Raw genomic sequence first — 24,881 nt, forward strand, 5'->3', positions numbered from 1 at the left:
ACCAACAGAAACTCAAGTCCCACATGTCTGCGTGATTGCACTGAGCCTACTCTCCTCTTCACAAAAACCGTCCCTACACACATGTCATGTATTTGTAGGTGATGCTGGTAGCCATAATTTTCAGGGTTATAAAAGCTAAATCACTTCATTTCATTAATGTTTTTGTTTGGTGTTTCGTATATTTAAGTTTGGTATTCAAGTCCTGCGGTATTGTTTTAGTGTAAGAATTTACAAAATGTGTCTTGAAAAGGTTCAGTCTATGAACTGTTCCCAGGGAGACAATTACCACAATAAGGTCCCATGTGCAACATGCCACACATATGGTATTCTCTTAATACATGTGATGAAACATATCTTAGTATTCTGAAGGCTGTGAGAAGTCCAATGGCTAGGAAAGCTGTTTATGCTGCAATAGTGTGCTGGAGGATATGGAGTGGGATCAGAGGAGAGCAGGAAGTCTTTGTCAGTAACTAGGGCCTCAGAGAGCTTCCAGTGAGATGTCTGATTTGCACCTCTTTGCTCTTCTAGTTTTTAATCTTCCACCCATTTCTTATGTCTCATATTCTGATATTCACTATTGGCAGATCTGAATTAGCTAAAGATGTAAAATTTCAGCTGGATTCCTTTCAGAAGATGAAGATACTAAAACTCATGAAGTGATGACAAGATTCATTATGATCAAAATTCAAAAGCCTTGAAAGATTCCTGAGAGTTAAAATGTTGCCATATAATATTTCCAGACGTTGTTATTGCAAGCAAAGCAGATCTCCCCTAGATCTTAAGCATTCTAATATCCAAAATCCATGCCACAAAAATCAAAACTCCATAGCAGGAGGCAGCACTGACACATACATTGAGAGTAGTGGGCGTTTCAGGGTCACCCCAGTATGTGGTGCACAAACACAGTTTCTTTTGGAGTCTACATTAAATCCCCACCAGAAAAAAAGTTCTGGAAGTTAGTATAAGATGCTCTTCTGATATTTTAAGCAAGGTAAGCATAGCTAAATGCCATAACATGCCCTGTAAGCAGCTCCAGAGCTATAGAGTACACATTTGTGTATATTGTCCTCTAATTGTAGGAGAAGCTCAGAAGGAATGTAGACTTTGAAGTAGACACCAAGTTAGACTAGCTTTAAGTTTGTCTCCAAATAAAAATACTGAATGACAATAAAAAGGAAGTAAAAATAAAACTCTCTTCTTTCATAGACTACAGATACACAGGGAACATTTGAATATATATGTATTTAAAATACAACCTCTTGGATGGAATTTCTGTTGTTTTTTGCTCTGAGACATAAGGCATTGCAAGTCCTCCCCATATTCAAGAGGAGATAAGCATCTTTAGTATTTTATTGAGTTTTCTAATGAAAGCTAGTAATTACCTTCAAAGTTAAGCTGCTATACCATGATGGATTAATCCTATCTCCAGCAAAGGAAATACCTCAAATATTAAATAACAAAACACAGAAGAAAAAAAGTTTAATCTCATATGCCATTTTCTTATCAAAGTGATAAAAGAGATTGAATTCTTTGAAAATGAATCAGGAAAAGAAATTACAATAATATATTGCAGTTCATATTTCTGGAAAAAACATATGTTATGGCTAGAGGAAATGGGAAGGTATCTTGTACATTTATATTTTTATATAACAAGAAGAAAGTGAAAGTTGACTAAATATTTTAATAGCAGAAACTTCATTAAGTCTTAGTATTATGTAGCAGGTTATAGTGAGAATTCAGTCTAATTGTTAAAGATAAGCTCTGTCAAAATCAGTTTCTTCTTTAAATAAAATAAGGAGGGTATCATGGTGATCTGTGCTCTTGGTATTTTTATTATCTATCTGTCTATCTATCTATCTATCTATCTATCTATCTATCTATCTATCTATCATCTATCTATCTATCTATCTATCTATCTATCTATCTATCTATCTATCTATCTATTATTTTCCTATCAATTTATTTTTCATATTTAACTATTCAAGGTAAGATTTCTATGTGCAGCTCTGGTTGTCCTGGAACTAGCTCTGTAGACCAGGCAGGTCTCAAACTCACAGCCTGGTCAAAAAGAGTTTTCCAGGACAGTCAGAGAGGGTTGTTACATAGAGGAAACTCTGCCTCAAAAAACACAAACATAAACACAAACAAACAAACAACCAAACAAAACCTAAAATCTCTTGATTTTTTTGAAAGACTGCTATTGGTCAAAAATAAAAAAATAAAAATGTTAAGCCAGACAAATCCATATGACCTTTGTCCACTCTCTAAATGAAAATAGCCTTGAGTGTCTTTCTAGTATCTACAAGTTTCTTTTCTACAAACTTTGCTTACTGTCGCTGTCCTGAGTGAGTGTGGGAACTGAGTCACTGTCTAGAGTATCTGGATGGATCTTCTTGACTGTCTAGGGCGAATCTTCTTGACTGCCCGTCACCTGGGTGGCACACGACAAACAAACTGTTATAAGATCTTGGGAGCTATAGGGGACATTTGGGATAGCATTTGAAATGTAAGTGAAGAAAATATCTAATAAAATAAGTTTAAAAAAAAGATCTTGGGAGCATTCTAAAGTTTGGATCGTGATATAAAATCCGCATGGTCTTGAACAGATATAGAAAGTTCTGTAACAAAAGTTGTTTTATACATGTTGTATGTGCATGCATCTGTGTACAAGCTCATTAGCACAATTCAGTGCATTTCTATTTTCCAGTTGTTGGAAGGTCTTGGAGACTCTTCATGCTGAAAGCATACTTTCTCAGTTTTGCCACATTGCTATTTTTTCTTATGTTACCCATGCATTTACATGGACATAATTATATAGACTACAGAAAACCTGTTTTTACTTATGCTTATACTATAGGTAATCCATAAACCCTAAGGGAGTTTATTTGGTTCAGTCATTTAAAGAATGAAAGACATGAAAATGCTCTACTCAAATTTCTTAATATCCAAATAATATATTAAGATAATATCCATAAATGTAGAAAGAAATCGAAGGAGGAGTTACATGGTGTCTGATGGTCTCCCTAGTGTTCTACAGACATTCTCCATGAATCGAGGTGCAATGGATGGAATGTCAGTGGCTGCACTCCAGATAATTATTATCTAAGTGACAAAAAATTCAAACCAAGTTAAAACACCTGATCAGCCATGCAGGATAGGAAAAATTAGTTACAGTTTATTGAAAGAGTAACTCACTTAACAAACAAACAAAATATTTCTATGGTGCTGGGAATTAGACCCAGGGCCTTCTGAGTTCTAAGCAAGTGAAATAAAGAAATAAAGAAAAGCCTATTTGCTATAACAAGATAATGTGGCTCCAACAATTTCAAGTTTATCCAATTGCTATATTCTAAACACATACACACACACACACACACACACACACACACACACACACACACATTGATGTACATAAGAATATGAATAGTTTATGTGTGTGTGTAATGGTATGCATATACAGCTGCATATCTATTCTCTCTCTCTCTCTCTCTCTCTCTCTCTATATATATATATATATATATATATATATATATCCCATATGATTAATGAATGCAGCTTAACATTAGCCTGGGTTCAAGGAAGGGATGCTGGTGTGAGGGAAGGCTACAAATGCACTGCCATTGTCAGGCTGATCTGGTCTGCTTTGTCCTCTAGGCTGCCCTCAGCATCCATGGCATGTGTGGGGGACCGATGCTAGGCTTATTCACTTTGGGACTCGTGTTTCCTTTTGTAAACTGGAAGGTAAGGATTCAATACCTCTCTTTGTAAGTTAAATTAGGCTCTTTTCATTTTCTCTCTCCTTTTCCCTCAACTTGGGAAAGTTGCTTGTTTTTGCTAGAAAACAAACAACCTTACAAACAAATAAAGTCCCTGAAATTAATGTCACCTGCGTTTGTATTTTACAAACATATACATATACAGAGGTATAGAATTAAACAGGATATAGGTCCTACTAGATCAGACTATACTAAAACCTGCTTAGAGCAAAAGACAGATTAGGGAGGAGGTGGCCTTGAGAGGTCTTATGTCAAATGATTAATACATAAGAAATGACAAGTCAAAGATATTCTCACATCTAGCTCTTCTGCTGCATGTCTTTAAAGAAATATAAGCAGAGTGTTTATCAGGTACAGCCCAGATGAAAATGTTTTAAGAGAAGTAACACAGCACCATTCAAATCCATTTTGAATATAATTTTCTCTAATTGAACAGTCACTTGTATGTCATCCTCTACACACTTACATTCACAATCATAGAGACTCCAGAAAGCCTGCTTGTATTTATGTATAAATTATGAGTTTGAAGACCGATCTGGTTGTACACTATTTGATTTTTGTTGATACTATTTTAGATAGTTTTGTAGAATTAGGTAGTGAACTTGGATATATAGTGAACATTTGGGCATTTGTAAAACTTTTCTGCGATCTTCTTAGGAGGACACTAGGAAAATTGCTTCTGTGGTATTTGGGTTTATTAAAATGTTTATATCATAGGTTATAATTTGTGGTAATATCTAGTTACTAAACCATACATTTAAAAGATATATTCAGTAATGTATGTTTTTACTATAAGAAAAACAATAGCCACACTCATGTGGACATAGGAAAGACCATAAGGCCTTGCTCTAGACAAAGAAATATAAGCACGTAAGGAGTAGTGAGATGGGGCAAAATAGTCTTCCCCAGGGAAGAACATATGAATTGGTTATCCAGTATCAAATAGTCAACTGTGAAAATGTATACACAAAACTAACATTACACATACTGATTAAGTTATATTTAACACACACACATATACATACATACACACATACATAAAACATACATGCATACATGCATACCTACATACATAAACACACACATACATGTAAGCGCAATTAATAAAATAGGCCATCAATTAGAAAGAGATCAAGGAAAGTGATATGGGAGAGTTCAGAGAAAAGCAAAAAGAGAATGATATAATTATATTATAATCTCAAAAATAAGTGAAGTAATGAAATAGAGATTATCTTTGTGAGTATGCCCTAGTTTTTTTTAATTATGCAGAAAAAGAATGTTGTTCTATACAAAGGATAGTGAATAATATGAACTTGAGCCATCTCTTCTCTTATTCACTGACCTTAACTACTGTTTTAGTCAGGGTTTCTATTCCTGCACAAACATCATGACCAAAAAGCAAGTTGGGGAGTAAAGGTTTTATTCAGCTTACATTTCCACATTNCNGTTCATCACTNAANGAAGTCAGGACTGGAACTCAAGCAGGTCAGGGAGCAGGAGATGATGCAGAGGCCATGGAGGGATGTTCTTTACAGGCTTGCTTCCCCTGGCTTGCTCAGCCTGCTCTCTTATAAAACCCAAGACTACCAGCCCAGGGATGGTTCCACCCACAAGGGGACCTCCCCCCTTGATCACTAATTGAGAAAATGCCTTGCAGCTGGATCTCATGGAGGCATTTCCCCAAATGAAGCTCCTTTCTCTGTGATAACTCCAACCTGTGTCAAGTTGACACAAAACTAGCTGGTACAATTGACCCCTTGTCAACTTGACACACAAACACATCACTAGTAAGCCTCAACCCTTAGTTTCTTATTCATCCCCAAGATCTAAACAACTTTAAAAGTCCCACAGTCTTTACATATTAAAAGTTCAATCCTTTTAAAATATCTAGTATCTTTTAAAATCCAAAATCTTTTTACAATTAAAAGTCTTTTAACTGTGGGATCCACCAAAATACTTTCTTCCTTCAAGAGGGAAAAATATCTGGGCACAGTCACAATCAAAAGCAAAAATTAAACTCCAACTGTCCAATGTCTGGGATCCAACTCATGATCTTCTGGGTTCCTCCAAGGGCTTGGGTCACTTCTCCAGCCACGCCCTTTGTAGCACACATGTTGTTGTCTAGGCTCCAGCTGCCTGTACTCCACTGTTGCTGCTGTTCTTGGTGTCATCTCATGGTACTGGCATCTCCAAAATGCTGCTGTCTTCCACTGTAACTAGGCTTCACCAATAGCCTCTCATAGGCTCTCTTCATGGTGCCAAGCCTCAACTCCTTTGCATGACCCCTTCAGTCCTGGGTCATCAATTGCAACTGAGGCTGCATCTTCACCTATGGCCTTCCATGGCCTCTCACAGTGCTGAGCCTCAGCAGCTCTTCATGACCCTTTCATGCCTTCAAAACCAGTACCACCTGGGTAACTCTTACACATTACCAAGTCCAGCCACAGTGCAAGGTACAACTTTGGCTATCTCAGGAACACAGCCTCTTTGTGATTTCAGAAAAAACTTCCCAGAAGATGTCACCTCAACGATGATGCTGGTCTCTTCTTAATCACAGCTAATTTTTTTAGCTCCAGCTAACCAGCATCAATAGTCCCAGTAATGCAAAGTTTTTGCTTTAGTAGTTCTGGTATCTTGTTAATCACAGCTGATTCTTCAGCCCCAGCTAACCAGAACCACAGAAACTTCATAATCAAAATAGCAATGGCCCTGATAAGAGTCTTTAATCTTCCCTCTGAAATTTCACAAGCCAGGCCTCCATCTTCTGCACTGTTCTCAACATTATCTTCCAAGCTCCTACACAACATTGGATAGAGCTCTTAACACTGAATTGATCTTCTAGCCCAAAGTCCCAAAATTCTTTCACAGTCCTCCCCAAAACATGGTCAGGTTGTCGAAGGAATACCCCACTATGCGGGTACCAATTTGTCTTAGTCAGTGTTTCTATTCCTGCACAAACATCATGACCAAGAAGCAGTTGGGGAGGAAAGGGTTTATTCCGATTACATTTCCACATTGCTGCTCATCACTAAAGGAAGTTGGGACTGGAACTCAAGTAGGTCAGACAGCAGGAGTTGATGCAGAGGCCATGGAGGGATGTTCCTTACTGGCTTGCTTCCCCTGGCTGGCTCAGCCTGCTCTCTTATAGAACCAAGACTACCAGCCCAGAGATGGCACTGCCCACAAGGGGACCTCCCCCTTGATCACTAATTGAGAAAATGCCTTGCAGCTGGATCTCGTGGGGGCATTTCCCCAACTGAAGCTCCTTTCTCTGTAATAACTCCAGCTGTGTCAAGTTGACACAAAACTAGCCAGTACAACAACTAAGCGACGACCAGAGACAGCTGCTGTTTCTGCCTCAACATGGCTGTCCACGTGGCTACCAAAGTTGACTTGCCATCATTCTTTTACTGTTAGGTTGAGTTCAGGAAATTTGATCTAGTACAAACATAGCTACATTGCTAGCTTCCTGTTTGTGGGTATGACCTGCAATCTAAGAATGTTTGGACATTTGTAAGTAGGTGGAAAGTCAAAGTGTTTATATTTAACAACACATCAATATCAAATTTTAATGTCCATCCATAAAGTCTGACTGAGCCACAACCAAACTTTTGTGTTTGGTATTGTCCATGATTCTTTTGGTACAAGGGCAAAGATGAATATCTGTGACATACTTCACAGATCATAAAGCCTAAAACCTGGCCATTTACAGAAGTTTGCAGACCTGTTGTCCAGGTCAAAGCACAAGTATTCATTTACACATGTTCATTTAATTTCACCAAACAATAATGGAAAGAAGCATTCTGAGTCCTTAAAAAGACTCCCTTTTGTGCATAAAGAAACTCAACAAGCTGTTTTCTTCCATAAAAGTCTCAGCTATAGATTGGCAAACAATGGGTGGGTGGGCGGACACTCTTATAGAAGCAGGTGGAGGAGGGATGGGATAGGGAGTTTCTAGAGGGGAAACTGGAAAAGGGAATACCATTTGAAATGTAAATAAATAAAATATCTAATAAAAAAAAGAAGCATCTAATGTCACTTTTCCAGCAATCCTAGTGTTTGTTAGATTTGTTCTACTTCCTTACAGAATAAATTGTCCATCAATTTTCCACTCTTTATTAAGAAACGTAAACTTTAAATGTCTGGAATAATCATAATACACTTACTTGAGTTTAGAATCAATCAATCGATTAATTAAACAAACAAACCCCAAACTAGAGCATCAGGAGACTTTTCTAACTTGTGAAATGAAGTCACAGTCAGACTTTCTGTACAGTATCTCTTGATAAAAATTGACTACAATGTCTCAAGTTTTTAATAGCTTCTGAAATTCTTCTAGTGAACACTGAGGCTTCAAAAGTAACAGGAGGAACAAACAGACGGCAGAAAAATTCATTTAAGAAACAACTTATTCTTACTTAAAATAACTTTATTGGCTGGTAGGGAGTTATGATTCAGTGCTAGAAAATTGGTCTAGCATGCATAAGAGCCTAGAATCCACATCCAGTACAGAGACTAAGTAAATAAATAAGTAAATAAATCTGCTTTCTGAGGGTTGAAATGAAGGCAGTTTGAGATGTTTCAAATGCCTGTGACCAAGATTTACAGTGAACAGCTTGGATCTCCACTGTACATAACACCTTATGTCACTATTCATACAAGAAAAAGCATGAACATTTTATATCAATATTGCAAGGAAAGTCTTCATCAACTCTCTCACTATCTTGTATTTTTCTCCATCAAGGGTGCTCTAGGAGGACTCCTTACTGGAATCACGTTGTCATTCTGGGTGGCCATTGGAGCTTTCATTTACCCTGCACCAGAATCCAAGACATTACCTTTACCTCTATCAACAGACCACTGTGTCAAACGAAATACCACAACAACATTAGCCCCACAGATTTCCAGCAGGTATGAATTCTGTGTTTAAAGATATCATACTAAGTCTTACTGCTAGGTTGGAACTAGGAAATATTTACTTAGTAAAAACATAGGCACATAGCTAGCTTCGTGTTTGGAGGCATGACCTGCAATCTAAGAACATTAGATTACATAATGCTAATTATACTCTACAATCTAAGAATGTAATGTTAGATATCTAATAGTGCAAAATTATACAGAGTTCTGCAGATGGCTATTCCTCTGCATTCAGGTAAACAAGAGTAAAAGTAATATATTGGAGGGCTGAAGAATAGATAGGGGTGATGATCCTACTGCAAAGTATCTGAAGGCTGTGCTCTTTCTCTGTATTTATAATCCAATGCTTCTATCCCATGAAAGCTCTGACATGTCCCTTTGGAGACTTTCTACTAGTTCAGACACATAGACAAATGTCTGTCACAATTTTTTCAGTAACTCTGGGGTTACTGAAAAATTGAAAGGTAAGTAACTGACAAAGAATGGAACGTATGTACCTCATTGTAAAATCTCTGTCTGTCTCTCTCTGTCTTTCTTTCTCTGTCTCTGCTTGTCTCTCTGTCTTGTTCTCCTTCTCCACTCTCCCTCTCTCTTTATATATGCATGTACATATATATCTAATTATAAATCAGGGATGATATGAATTGTATATAATGAAGTCAATGAAGCTCATAATTATTTTTATTAAAGAATTAAATAGTAAAATATGAACCATTGGGCTTTTAAGAGATGCTAGAACGTAAATGGAACAGTGAGTGCCCTAGAAGTGCTGAGTCCTTTTTTCTGAACCAAGCACAGAGTTGGTGACCTGTGCTTTTCTCAACAGACCCATGCTAGCTGACACCTGGTACTCACTCTCCTACCTTTACTTCAGCGCTGTGGGCTGCCTGGGGTGTATAGCTGCTGGAATCATCATCAGCTTCCTCACAGGTAGGTTAGCTGGATTCCCCTCTTAGAGGCATATTTTATACCATTGTCAACCTTGCAGCCTCACAGATTTGCTTCTGACTGCACCACCACGGAATGCTCTCTTCCTGAAAAGCTTAGTCCTGCTGCAACTAGATGTCCCAGGGTGGGGTAGTACCCAAACTGGTCTTCCCTTCTTGAAGAGAAAGGATGAGGTAATGGGTGGAGGGATTTGCAAGGGTGGAACTGGGAGCAGAGAAGGGAGTGGGGGCTGCAACAGGGATTTAATGTGAATTAAAAAAAATAAATTATGAAAAAAGTCTTCTTCCCAAATATGAAGGAAGACTAAGTGCTAAGTAATATACTGTTTTACATTTTAATGCTATTTTACATTCAGGATTTCATTATAGGTCTTTGAGGCTTGTGCACTGTACAGGGGGGACCTAAAGAGGAAAAGAAGGGGATGGATGATAAGCTTTGCTTTCCTTCTGTTCTCACAGGGTCTGTGCCTTGCCACAACATTGCTTTTGTTCAGAGGAAAGAGAACCAAGGTTGCAATAAAAGTAGTGATATTGGTGTCTGGAGGTATATATTAGTGGTTAAAAACACAGGCTGCTCTTCTAGAGGATCAGATTCAACTCCCAGCACCCGCATCGTAGCTCACAATTGTCTATAATTTCAGTTCCAGGGAGTCTCAGGTCCTTTTCTGGCCTCTGTGGGCAACACAGGTTCATGGTTCACAGACATTAATGCAGACTAAATACCAATGCACAGAAAATAAAAATAAGTAAATAAATAAAAGGTATAGTAATGTTGGTAATGTTTCCTCTTCAAATCTTGCTCTGTTACTTTATAAAACTCAGTTATTTGAAAAGTTTCTTACATATCATAGTCACAGACTGAAATAGTCTACTTTCATTAAGCTTGATCTTCAAGGTTTTATTTACAAAGATTGTTATAAACTTCGGTTTAAGGAAAACTACAAAGATCCCAAGTTGAGTTACATTTTCATTCTTAACCTTCCTGTCTGTGAAACTGAGCATCTGTCCTAACTTCAGGATCTACTACCTGTCTCCCAACCTCTTATTTTTTGATTTTAGGAAAACAAACAACCAAACCCAAAATGAAAGAAAACAAAACACCCAGAAGCTAATCAATATGAAACAAAGAACTCTTTATAAGGGCTCTAGCCTGCCCTAGCACGGCAAACATGGCACCGGCAGGTTTTGGCCGGTTCCTCCTTTTCTTCTCTTTAGCTAAAACCAACAGATTATATTCCTAAAGCTAGCCCCCAAGTTCTATTCTTTTATTTGGATACTGACTCATTCCTGAGACAAAACACCAAAGTTCAACAATTAAAATGTATTATCTGGCTAGCAGACTCCCTGTTTTGTTTGTTTGTTTGTTTTGTTTTATTCCACTTCTGCAAACAAACAAAGAAACTGCTTGCACCTTTGTCTGATTGAGAGGCATTCTCTGACCCCTTGCTTATCCCTCTGGGGTAATAAATCTCCTTTGTGCTGAAAATTTTGTTAGTAAATTTTAGGCCTTGGTCTGTATTATATAAATTATTTTTACAGTGTTTGATAGTTAGTTGTCTATTTAAAGATACCACCTTCCCCGACTTAAAAACTTCTGATCCAGAACCACACTGATTACAGGCATCCGCTTTTGCACATCACCCTCTACCTCTACCAATCTCTCTCTCTCTCTCTCTCTCTCTCTCTCTCTCTCTCTCTCTCTCTCTCTCTTGTTCTTTCACTCACTCACTCACCTCATTAAGAAAAATAATCCTACCATCTTTAAGGTCACAAATGGATACTTCCTTGATGCATTATTTGCTAATCACTATAAAGTTCCATGCTAACAATACATGCTTGAAATGTGCCTAGTCTGTAGAAAGCACTGACTGACAAATACCAATTTAATTAGAACTCTATTTTAAAAACATCTTTTGACCGAATAATGTAATACTGTGGGACATATTATTTGAACCTCAAAATATTGGACAGGCACAAAATGGTACTTAGACATAACAACGGGCCATAGAAGAAATCTGATCAAAGTGTTTAACTCTTGTTACACTGCTTCATTCAGGAAACTTTAGATGGACTGGCACTTGTACTCACCAGCACTTTGTAGGATGTGGTATTTACACTAGCCTTTCTGGCCGGAAAATTTATAAAGATTCTAGGAGGATGACCTCAACAGCCTTTACAACTTAGTGTAAATGTCATTCTGACTTGGTCCATAGTAGGACTTAAAGGGCCAGGACACTAATCAGGTATACTTTGTTGAGGGTCAGAAATAAAGTGTGAGGGGAGTCAAGATTGGCTGGTAGAATCATGGAGGACTCGCTAAGATGTTGATGTTGTAATGGAAGAAAAAGAAACAGTGATAATGATCTTTCTAATTTTACAAAGACTGACCTAGATGATCCTGGAAATATATGATTTAGATAAAATTTAAGAAATATACTTCCTCTTATTTCTTCATTTGGCCTGCAAAATTTACTAGTAGAGGAACATATTCCAAATAAGTATGTTGCCACAATCTAACTTTATAGTCCTGAACTTTCTCGACCTGACAGTTTGTAAATTTATAACTGCTAGCTCTCACCTCTTTCTGCAGTCTTCCCAGTTCTATGGATTCACCTCTCAAGCTTGTTTTCAAGCTGGTCAAAAGTAACTCAGCTTTCAAGTCAATACTGCCTGTATTGAAATGGGAGACCTGGAGCACTGAAGCCATTTAACCCATCTCCTTTTTTTAAAATAGGCAAGCAAAGAGGCAAAGACATTGACCCACTTTTAATAAGACCAGTTTGCAATTTATTTTGCTTTTGGTCTAAGAAATACAAAACTCTATGCTGGTGTGGAGTTCAGCATGACCGGGAAACAGAGCAGGTGAGCAGATGAATGAGCTTCTTAAAACAGGCGTTGACTTCCCCAGTGGTCCCTCCTCCCCTCACCCTACCCCTACCCACATCCCCTACCAGAGAAGTTGGTCTGGGAGAGAGCAGAGGAGTATGTGTGGGGAAAAGGAAAGAGTGGAAGGAGCAGAATCTACCTCTAGGATGTAATTTATGAGTGAAGGATAAATTTAAAAAGAGAGATTAAAAATCAACAACAAACAAGCAAACAATAAACAGCTGATGACTTATTAAGTTCTCAACCTTACTTGAGTTTAATCTTCTTAACCTTTCTAATGTTGAGACCCTTTAATATTATTCCTCTTGTGGTGACACCCCTACCATAAAATTCTTTTCATACATCATAACTCTATTTTTGCTATTGCTACGAATTGTAATGTAAATATCTGTATTTTCCAATGGTGTTAGGTGATAATCTTAAATAAGAAGGATTGTCACCCCTGGGGAGTGCCCTTCTGCCCCTTTGCAACATCTGCTAGTGAAAGGGCTATTGGAATGGAAAACAGTAAATGTCAGACAGAGCTTGAAAGGATCAAGCTTTTGACCTTTGAGCCACACAGCTGATAGTCTTGAAGTATGTGGGTTGATGGGCAAGTGTGCCTCATGGTTGGATTGTTGATATTGTAAGTGATCAGTTCCCAAAGTGTCTTTTGCCCCTGAGAGGTGAGTTTCAGGGGAAAAAAATATCAAAGAAAGTTTTAGAAACAGAACAAAATACAAGACCCAGTCAAACAAGTTAGACAGCTGAGGGTCTAATCCTGGTTTCAAGTCTTATTTTCCCTTTGTTTAGCTTTTGCTATTTGAGAGCTAAAGAAGATGATTATACAGAATGACAGACACAATTTTCTAATTCTCAATCATATTACATTAGTTATTTTGTCTATTATCTCTTACCAAAATTCCTGACAGAAAGTCTTGAAGGACGAGTTGTGAGTTTTTATTGTTGTTTGTTGTGTTTAGGTTTGGTTTTGGCTTACAGTTTCAAATGTTTCATCCATGACTGCTTAATCCCATGCACTTGGACAGATTAGCAGATTAGTGCGAGCATGAGGAGAACACTTTTGAAATCCTGGTGAGGATGAAACCGAAGGAAGTGAATACTTATAGAGGTCAGAGCAAGATATAGTCCTAAGAAAAAGCCCTCAGTGATCTAGATGGGCTCCATTCTCAGAGAGTCATAATCTCCCCAACAGCATCTCAGCTGATGTGAAACTGAGAGCAGCACTTCACATTCAAACCATACCAAGTGTAAATAGTGGAAAGTTACAGTCAAAGAAACATCAAATATGCCTAACTTCCTTAGGCCCTTTTACCCAAGAAGTACATTTCTGTTCGACAAACTAGAGACCCATAAGACTTACCTTCTCACCAGTCAGAAACCATGATGCTAAGCTTGAGCTCTAAGTAAATTGCACTGACTGACAATGGAGAGCAAGCTGAGGAACAGCAGAAGGGCTAGGCAATAATGATTCTTTTTCAGGAGGAGGCAGGGTGTGCTTTTGTATGAGCTCCAATATTGGGATTATGAAAGAATTGTGAAGATGTTTGGGAAAGTAGAAATGAGTACAAACCTATCTTGGCCATCCTTCATAAAAGAGCATTAGTTTCACACTGTCCCTTAAGTTGGTTTTAAACATGTCAAGACTGGCTTTTAATAATTTTCTTTTCTCATTCCTCAGGATTACCTTGACAGTGGCAGTGCCTGGAAAGAAGGTGTTGAATCTGGCCTACAGAATGGACTCAAGCAAGACACCTTGGCTCAGATTCCAGGCTACAACCCCAAAGACAAAAGCTACAGCAACAGTGTGCCAGAGAAGACCACTTATTTCTAGGACAATACATGTGACAGATCATATCTTTACACACATGCATGCATGTACTTCATATCACTTCTTGTTGTAGCCTTATGTACAGATTCTTGTCATAAAAGAGGGATGTCCAATACCTATTTATACTTATTTATAGAAGTGATATGATTCAGAATGTTCTTTGGGAAGATGAAAATTCAGGTGAGAAAAATCAGCTAAGCCCTGAAGTGCTTAATGCCTCATGACTCAACAGGACTGAGTTTGATCGTGATGAAAGGAGTTAAAGTTTCTTTGGTTCTTGTTGATTAGAACTCTGGGTTTATTGTCTACTTATTTGTAGGCTTTTGTTTTGGTGCTGAGAATTAAGCACAGGTCCTTGCTCTTACAAAATATCTGCCTGACCACTTACCCTTGTCTACCTTTTAAAGTTTTAACCATCAGAATTTCATGGTAAATTAGAGGACAAACATAAATGGGAATCTGCATATTCAATGCTGCTCTGACAAGGCTGATAAAATAGGAATGACATCATCTCCAACCTCACATCTCACATGTATATAGACACGTAGACCGAACTGTGACCACCTTGTGGCCACAGCTAGAACACTTTACTTCTCTGAGTATCCTCACACTGCCTCTGTTGTACATTCCATTAGTCATTTCTGCTGAGCTATTATGACCACACTTTAAGAGCAATTGTACTTAAGTACAAGGGAAGAAAAATCAGTCTTCACAGTGGGAGCCATCATATATAAATATACTATTCACTTTGTATTGTTGAAGCAGTGTTTCTTAATTTTTGTCATTTAAAAATGATAAATTGGAGCTAGAAAGATGGCTCAGCAGTTAGGAGAACTTGCGACTCATTCCAAGGACCTGTGTTCAATTCCTAGCACCTGAGTTGAATAGCTTATAACTGCCCATAATTGTAGCTCTCAAGGTAATCTGATACTTTTTTGTGACCTTCATTGACATTCACATTCATGTGCACATACTTGCACATAGATGCATATACATACACATAATAAATAATTAAAAGTTTTAAGTGGAAAAAAGTCTATGCTTATCCAGAAGTTAAGAATCTAATGTACAAAGTTTAATAAAGGGGAAATCGGGAAGTCATGCTTTATTGAAAGCTGTGAGGTCAGACAGTATATTTTAAATGAACCCTGAAAGAATATACCATTTACAGCAGAGATCATTTGCCATAGAGTCTTACAAATTATCCAAAGAACTCATCCAGATCACATGTGCAAGCTTAAGTCACACCCTCAGATGCATGCACTATATTAGTATTAGTCTGGAAAATAACTTCAAAGTTCTGGAGCAGAACTAATCCAAACTGAACAAATATGCCTTCATGTGGAAGCAGAAGGAAATTTGAAAAAAGAAACATATTATACAGGTCTGGGAACTGTACTAATCATGTGGTGAAGTGGAAGAAAACTACAAAGTATACAGTCAATAGGCTCAGCAAGTACCAACATCTTCTCTTCCATTCCTTACTCTCAAAATGGCAGCTCAGAATGGTGTTACAGGGCCACGTTTAGTGTAAATGGATTAAATATGGGTCTGTTTGCCATAGAGTGTCCAGAGAATTCTCAATACATTTTTGTGTGAATGGTGAGTTTCTAGACGTGGAAACTAGCCTTTGTGCCTTTTGTGCAAAATTGCAGACTCTGGTGAGGATAAGAATGTCTATTTCACTAAACTCATTTAGATGATTGACATTTGTCATTATTTAGACCAAAAAAGTATAGTTTCTTGGTTGACAGAAGGTGTCTGAATCAAATGGCTTAGACTCAAACTTGAGTTCTGACACAAATTATCTGGTTGCTTAAAGGAAAGACTTTCAAAAGTATTAGTTTATTTTCCAATTAAAAGGAATAAACACTATTTTTTTTATAAACACTATTTTTATTTAATGGAATTATTGTGAGAACTTAACCCAGTGACTGGCCAATTGCTATTGTGTAGTGTATGAAAAAATGGTGTTCATTTTGACTGAAATTTTTTCACCATTTCTCTTTGATGGTATTGACTTAAAACATGGTTTACTAGGGTGCTGTGAAAAAAAAGAGAGAACTGATGAGATAAATATAGTTGCAAGACAAAAACAATGTCCCGAATTTCCACACACTGGATTTTATGTTAGAGTATCCATAAAACATCATTAAAAGGTCCTACATTTCCCAAAATAGGATGGATCTTATCATACCCATACGTTCACGACTGGAAACAGCATGCTCTGTTGTGGTTAAGTTCAGATTTGTTTTCAGAATATTTTAGAAAAAAATCAGAATTTGTTTAGTGCCCTTTTGTATATTTACAGATTCCACGTACTTCAAAATCAATTATAGCTTTCGATTGATAGAAAATTCACTGCTGGATTATTTCTATTTATAGTTCTTGGAAAGATTAAATGCTACAGTTTCAAACTCCCGAGGAAGTCAGTAAAGATTTGCAAACATGTAAATGACAAACACTCAAAGGTATACTTTCCCAATACATTATTTTTGGGGTTTTATGTATCAGAAGTCTTCAAAATAGATTTACACTTATTTATATATATAAAAATATAACTGTTTGGTTTCTGACCCAGGGACAAGGGACTGAATGAAGTGTATATTTTACACACCAAAGCAGATCTAGCCTCAAGGTTCTTTGAATATCCCTCAGTCCCTACCTGGCATACCCTGCCCCTAACTCTGAACTTTCCAGCCCACGGGCTGGGCTGCCATCCCCCTAGAGGCTCTCCCCTATATAATCCAGTCATTTTTGTCTCTCCTCTCTTTTCTTCTCTCTCTGCTCAGGTGCCCTCCTTCCCTCCCTTCTTTCCTCCCTCACTCCTATCTCCCTTTCCCATGGTGACTTAATCCTTGGGGCCAGTGAACTAGCCTACCTGAGAGTAGCTTCCCAATAAACCTGCCTTTAATATAATCTGGTCTGGTTTGCATTGGCTTATTTCACTGGCAGCAGAGAAATAACCTAGAGGATGGTGACAAAACCTGTGAGAAGCTGAGTTGTCAAGTCTGCTCTCTTGACCAGCAAGGAAGATGCAACCACCAGTTCTTCTCTCAGCAGTTTATTCAGCAACCTTCTTTCTTCATCTCCCCTGAGCCCCAGGCTACAAGCCCTTCTATACTCTCCTATCCACTCCAATCACAGCAGGCCACATCACCTCACCAGGTGCGCAGCCTCAGCCAACCAGAAGAGCAGCAACAAATCACCGCCAAATATGGACTTGTTTACCACAAGCTCCATAGCCGACAGGTGCCATCTTTAAGGTGCGGCTTCGGGTAGCCCAGGGGAGGGGCCGTAGCCTCCACATCCAGTTTTGGATCCATCTATAAACACATTTACTGCTCCTGTAATGGGCTTTTCTTGTATTATTTTGGGAAACACTACTACATGTGCCTTAAAAAGGGTGACTAATGGATGTTTAGGATAATGGTTATCTACAACACCTTTAAAGCTACAAATTAAAACAGCCCATTCATCCAAGATGGCAACCAAGACCTTTTGCTGATAACCATTGCAAGGAATAATTAAAAATTCAGGTTGGCATCCAAAATATTGTAGACATTGCTGAATTCCAATCAAAGCCAAATTTGCAATTGCAGTAGGATAATGTTCCACAGTTTTGCCCATGGATATCTTAGGATGGATCCAAAGCAACAGTCCCTCTTGCCAAAGCAATCCTGTAGGTTGCATTTCTGTCTGTAAAATTAATAAACTAATAGGTTCTCCTTCCTTGCACCTAAGCAGTTGTGCACTACTTAATTCTTGTTCCACTACAGACAAAGCCTGTCTAGCTTTAGGGGTCAAACTTTGCACTGAATTCGATTTGAATCTCCTTCCAGAACTTTAAACAATGGTTTTAACACACCATTTGGTACTTTTAAATGAGGTCTAATCCAATTGATATATCCTAGCAATTTTTGAAAATCATTAAGAGTATGCAAAGAGTCTAATCTTAATTGAACCTTTTGAGGTTGCACTCCAGTAGGAGAAATCCTAGTACCTAAATAGGAACCCACTTGATCTTGCTGAACCTTCTCAGGGGCTATATACAATTTCCTCTTTTGCAATGCATCAACCAAGGCTTGATAGGCAGAATGAAGATATTCTTCTGTTTTGGCAGCCATATAATGTGCACAACGTAATTTGGGAAACCTTTGTCTAATTGGTTCTATAGCCTGACTTACATACAACTGGCACATGGTAAGGCTATTGGCCATGCCTTGGGGTAGCACAACCCACTCATACCTCTTATCTGGTTCCTCATGATTACATGATGGAAGAGTAAAAGCAAAACACTATCCTGAGCACAAAGGGGACTAGAGAAAAAGCAATCTTTAATATCTATCACTATTAATGGCCAATCCTGGGGCAGGGCAGAAAGTAAAGGCAACCCTTTCTGTATGGATCCCATAACTTGCATCTGTGCATTAATAGCTCGAAGATCATGCAACAATCTTCACCTGCCTGATCTCTTTTTAATCACAAAAATTGGTGTATTCCAAGGGGAAACAGAGGGACGAATATGTCCTAATTCAAGTTGTTCTCTCACCAAATCTTTTGCTGCTTGCAATTTTTCTAAGGATAATGGCCACTGGAGAACCCACACCGGATCCCTCTTACTCCAAATTATGGGTATACCCTCCCCAGTGGCCCCTAGGAAAAACCCAGGCCTTCAGTATTATTTTTCTTTTTTGCTAGAACAGGGGATCTTCTTCCTTGAAGGTATTTTCCCAACCCATAAGAAGGATGCCAGCCCTTATCTTGCATTAAGTGTTGAGAGGCCGATGAGTACTCATTAGTAAGTCTCAATCCCAAATCTTTTAACAAATCTCTGCCCCACAGAGAAATGGGGAGCTCTAACACGTAAGGCTGAATCTCTCCAGAATGACCCTCACTATATTTCCATCTTAAGTTCTGCCCACTCATGTCTGGGGTCTTTGCATATCCCAATCCCCGCAGAGTTTGATTGGAACTTTGTACCGGCCATCCTGATGGCTAGTCCTTCTGCGCTATAATTCTGCGATCTGCTCTGGTGTCCAGGAGCCCCAAAATGGCCTTTCCATCTACTTTCAACTCAAAGACTGGATGCTGGACCATCTGAAGGGATAGGCAGGTCAGGTCTACTCCTGATGTACCAAACCCTCCCCTACCTCTTTGCTTGCCAGCAGAAAAAAAAAAAAACAACCATGAAGGCTAGGCAGAAGAACAATTTGAGCCACTTGGTCTCCAGGAGAAATGGACATGATGCCTCTGGGTGATGAAACCATGACTTTCACGATCCCTTGATAATCTGAATCAATAACTCCTGGATGGACAACAAGCCCACGTAGAGCTGATGGAGAGCAACCAAATAACAGTCCCAGTGTGTCTTTTTGTAAAGGGCCTTTAAAATCAGTTTCAATAGTTTGGATCCCCATCTGGGGAGTTAATACAAGTCTGGTGGTAGAGCGGAGGTCCAATCCTGCTGAGCCCTCAGTGGCTCTCCACGGTTCCGGGGGTGCCTCAGTGTTGGCCATGTCTCTTCCTCCCCCTGGGAGTTGTCCACTGCCCCATATATTTGTGGGCCCTGAGGGTGGGGTCCCCGCTGCCCATTTTTTGGCTGCCATACCCAGAAGCAAAAGGTTGGCCATGAATGTCTTTTACAGATCTACACTCATTGACCCAATGATTCTCTTTTTTACATTTTGGACACAGCCCAGGAGGGTGAGCCCTGCTCCCTCCGGTCCCACTTCCCCTTTCAGGACAATTTCTCTTTAGGTGACCATGCTTGTCACATCTGAAGCAATCTCCAGGAGGCACTTCCTTCCTTCTCTTCTGTAGTTGCATAACAGCTGCTGCAAGACCAGCATTAGTCAGCGACCCACCACGCTCTCTACACACCTTCATCCATGCCTCAAGGCCCTTACTTTTAAAAGTTGTGATAGCAGCCCTGCACTCCTTAGTGCATTGTTCATACACCAACTGCCTTATCAAGGGCATGGTTGTATCAGGATCACCGAAAATCCTCCTTGCAGCCTCAACCATTCTAGCTACAAAGTCTGAAAATGGTTCAGTGGGTCCCTGCATGATTTTGGTTAAGTTGCCACTAACTTCCCCCCATTGGGTAGAGATTTCCATGCCCATATGGCGATCTGATTTACCTGCTCAAAAACTTGAACCGGGTATCCTGTCTGTTGCTGTGCAAATCGGCCCTGACTGAGCAACATGTCCCTATCCCATGCTGGATTCCTGGCAGCAGCATTAGCTGCTGCCTGCTAATTAGCAAACTCAATGAGATAAGCTCTCCAATCCAGGTATTGTCCGGGGGAAACACAAGCCTTCACTAGGTCTGCCCAATCAGAGGGTGTCATGCAATGTCTGTTTAGGGATTCCACTTGAGCCACAGTATAAGAAGTAGTTCAGCTGTAAGCATGTACGGATTCAGCCAAGTTTCTTATGATCTTAAAATCTAATCGTGGTACCTTTGCCCTGCTTGATCAGTAAAAATGGGATACCCCAATGAAGATCTAAATTCTTTCCAAACTTCTGGGCAGAAGGTCCGCCCATAGGTGGTGGCTGCAGAGGCATATGGAGGAGGCGCGGGAGCGCCACCCCCTTCTTCTGCCTCTGCTCTCTTATTATAATCTCTGTCCGCCAGATGACACTGTCCCACCCTGCTTAACCTTGCCTCCCTTTTCTTTGGAATATTCCTTTTTCAACTTAGATCAGGGTAAAGTTTGGTTCTTTCTACCTTCTTAGCTAACCGCTCTAATTCTTCTTCTGTTTCACTTTCTGAGCTTCTCGAGGAAGTCTTGCTCTTTTCAGATTTTAAAGACCTCTCCTCTTTTAACAGTTCCAAAACTTGTTGGCTGGCTTCTAGCGCTTTGCAACAGCGTTCATCCTCTAAGCAGCTCCTCACCATTTTCCACACTGCCCTCATGCCTCCTTTCAAGACCCCCTGGTCCCAGGCAAAATCTAAGTCTCTGCCTAATATCTCTCAGCTTGCTACTGTGAGATTGCCTGAAACAGTGAACCAGGGCGCGACCACATCACACTCATCAAGAAATTTTTCTATAATCTTCCACTGTATTTTTAAACCTTTTGCCCTAAGGAGCTCCTGTAGAGCTAAGAAATCGGGTACGATGAAGACGCTCCCATGGTTTCACTTTCGCTTAATATTTAATTAAATTCCAAATTGCAACTTTGTCTCTGTACCGAAAGCTTTCTCCTAACCTCACTTAACTTCGTCCCTGTTCCAGGAGCTTTCTGGATCCTTCAAAATTCGTCCCTGCTCCGGGATCCTTTACTTTTGCTTAGCGCCTGCTTCCTGGTGACCTTACTCTAGCTGCTATGCTTCAACTCCTGGGGTTGGTTGTAAGTCCTACTCACCGCAACTTACCCTGTAGGTAAACACTGACTGCTGAAAGTTCTGAACTCTTTGGTGGGGGAGTCAGGTTCCCTGTAGGGGCCACCACTTGTCGCATCTGCTCTCTTGACCAGCAAGGAGGACGCAACCACCAGTTCTTCTCTCAGCAGTTTATTCAGCAACCTTCTTTCTTCATCTCCTTTATACTTTTATACTCTCCTATCCACTCCAATCATGGCAGGCCATGTCACCTCACCAGGCGCATGGCCTCAGCCAACCAGAAGAGCAGGAACAAATCACCCACAAATATGGAGTTGTTTACCACAAGCTCCATAGCCGACAGGTGCTATCTTTAAGGTGCTGCTTCAGGTAGCCCAGGGGAGGGGCCATAGCCTCCTACACTGAGTCCCCAGCCTGATGCTCTCAGTCTTGCCAGGCCACATAGGGAAAACTTCTGACACTCTATCTTCCACTGGAAATAGCATTTTTTTTGGACTCTGTAAGTACCCATGCCCAGCCTTTGCCAGAAATCCCAGCACTGTTGTATTGATAGTCTGAGATCTAAGGAAGGATTTCTGAGGGGTAATAACCTGGGATAAGACATCTCAATATCAAAGGTTTCCCCCAAACCCTGACCGAATGCCCCACACCTGGAATGGGGCTAACTCAGTAGAGAGAGCCAGGTGGGTCCTTGACTGGATTAGGCAGTAGCCCAGGGGAAAGAGTAGGGGAGGGGAGGGAGAGAGAGAAAGGGGCACACAGAAAGAGAAAAGAAGAGAAGAGAAGAGGGGAGGGGAAGGGAGGGGAAGAGAGGAGAGGAGAGGAGAGGAGAGGAGAGGAGAGGGAGTAGGAAGAGAGGGGTAGGGGAGTTTTTTTTTCTTGGCAAATTAGTAAAACCAAGCCAAACCAAAACCAACCAACCAAACACCACCAACAAAAACACCCTTGCAGAAGAAAATGTTCAACAATACTTCTGTTTATCAATTGGAAATTTCATGTGATATTTTTGTTTTAGTAAAATTCAACAGAGTTTTGTATTCATGAATTCTGGGAAAATTTTGGATATATTTTTTATATAGCTATTTAATTTTAAAGAACATCCTTAGAAAATGATGTATGATTAAGGTTATTCCAATTATTTCTTTTAAAAATGAATTCAGATAAAAAAAAATTGAAACGACCTTTGCACCATGATTGGGTGAAATATGGTCTACTACTCTGAAAACCTTTCTGTAAACTTTAGAGGCTAAGATGGACCTGTCAGCTAATAAGTAAACATGATACAATAAGCTTCACCATAGTATATACAATGTTTCCGATAGAGTATGTAGTGTTTAGCTTTAAGGAGCACATACACAAACACAAATACACAAGATGAAAATAAGTCCCATTTATTTTTGTGCTCAAAGATGAACTGAACGTCTTTGCACTCTGGTTAGAAAAAAGCAAGCTGAGGGGCAGTGGTGGCACATGCCTATAATCCCAGCACTTGAGAGGCAGAGGCAGGTGGATTTCTAAGTTCAAGGCTATCCATGTTGATAGAGTGAGTTCCAGGATATCCAGGACTGCACAGAGAAACCCTGTCTCGAAACCCCACCCCCACCCCCAAAAAATAAAAGAAAAAAAGAAAAAGAAAAAAGAAAAAAGCAAGCTGTGTTCTCCAGTGAAGCTAAAGCTAAAGAGGCACCTGCGAAGGAGACTTGTTTTTATATATAGGTCAGTGTTCCTAAGTTGCCCCTACTATCTCCAAAGCATAGCTGCCACTCATATTTTGCAATTGGATTATTTTTTGTTCTGGTCATTCAATTCTCTTGCTTTCTATTTAGATGAAGTCACCAAGAAAAGTCGTGTCTATTCGTATGAGAAAGAATTGATATTGTAATACTTAGTATCCTGTATGTCTGGGTACTCATATCTCAATTGTGTTGGGGGTTGGAATCATACACTGTAGATTCAGATGTTAATTTCTGTGTCCAGAGATGTGGTTAGAGTCCAGATGTTGGTGTATGGTCAAGCACCTCCAGTCTCAATATTACATAAAAATTGTTTTCCATCCTCTCTGATTGGTTAAAAAAAAACCTGATCAGCCAATGGCAGAGGTGAACATTTGATTCAAGTTAGGGGGGTCCCAACGGGACCAGAGAGGGATAGAGAAGTAGGAGAAGAAAGGAACATGTGCAGAGACTATGTGGAGGGTCCAGGAGGATTTGCCACAAGATCTCCAGGAGAGAACATCCAAGAGGATACACTTGGACCAGACCAAGCCAGGGCAAAATGCAGATACAGGTAAAGGATTACATGGCTCAGAAATAGGCGGCCTTAGAGGGTTAGAATAGGTCAGAATCTGCCCATCTTAGTGCTGCTAGCTTGCTAATAAATCTCGTAGGTCTCCATGTCAATTATTTGGAAGCTAAAGTGGGCCAGAGCAGGTCTAGAAGCTCCCTGGGCCAGAGAAGGTCTAGAAGCTCCCTGGGCCAGAGCAGGTCTAGAAACACCCTGGGCCAGAGCAGGTCTAGAAACACCCTGCACATATTTGGGAACAATGGGGGCATAGACCTCCCCCCAAACACTCTTACACAATTGTGTTTCTGAGAAGTGCTCCAAATGTAGCTCTCATGTTTTCATTTCTAATTAGTAATTTAGGGGTTTTGCTTTTTCAAAACAAAGTGAGTAAAGATTTTGTTTTTTACATTCAGATTCAAGTTGGAAAATTGGATTGAATAAGTCAGTACTGCTCTAGGCTCTGAAGTTGTACCTTGCCTTCTTTGGGAAAGAGAGTCCACTACAGCCAAGGCTTGCCACTTAGAGTCAAGAAATGTGGGAGCGACTTTATCAGGGAGAGCTGTCAGCTCACCTGTTATAAAGCAGTAAGTGGAGTTAGGAATCCACTATGCTACTATTCCCTGAAGGTAGATCTAGGTGACAGCAGTCATTAGTCCTGAATAAAAGAGACTTTCAACCAACTTATATGCATGCTTTTAACTTTTTTAAACTTTTTTTAAAAAAATTTTTTCCTTTTATTATTATTATTTTCTTTATTTACATTACAAATGCTATCCCGAAAGTTCCCTATACCCCCCCCCCCCGCCCCTGCTCCCCTACCCACCCACTCCTACTTCTTGGCCCAGGCCTTCCCTTGTGCTGGGTCATATAAAGTTTGCAAGACCAAGGGACCT

At 39.6% G+C, this 24,881-nt stretch overlaps 1 protein-coding gene across 1 annotated transcript in view; it reads left to right on the forward strand.

Annotated features, from left to right (window-relative positions):
- The window catches only part of Slc5a12 (solute carrier family 5 member 12), a 48,456-nt gene extending 31,635 nt beyond the window's left edge, over positions 1-16,821 (forward strand). The window contains exons 11-15 of the mRNA XM_021193929.2: positions 3,655-3,741; positions 8,521-8,687; positions 9,520-9,623; positions 12,375-12,502; positions 14,208-16,821. Coding sequence (XP_021049588.1) covers positions 3,655-3,741; positions 8,521-8,687; positions 9,520-9,623; positions 12,375-12,502; positions 14,208-14,360 — 639 coding nt within the window. The 3' untranslated portion in view covers positions 14,361-16,821. The remainder of the gene's footprint in view (positions 1-3,654; positions 3,742-8,520; positions 8,688-9,519; positions 9,624-12,374; positions 12,503-14,207) is intronic.
- The last annotated feature ends 8,060 nt before the right edge of the window (positions 16,822-24,881 follow it).

This window comes from Mus pahari, chromosome 3, assembly GCF_900095145.1.
Source record: "Mus pahari chromosome 3, PAHARI_EIJ_v1.1, whole genome shotgun sequence".
Classification (NCBI taxonomy): Eukaryota; Metazoa; Chordata; class Mammalia; order Rodentia; family Muridae; genus Mus; species Mus pahari.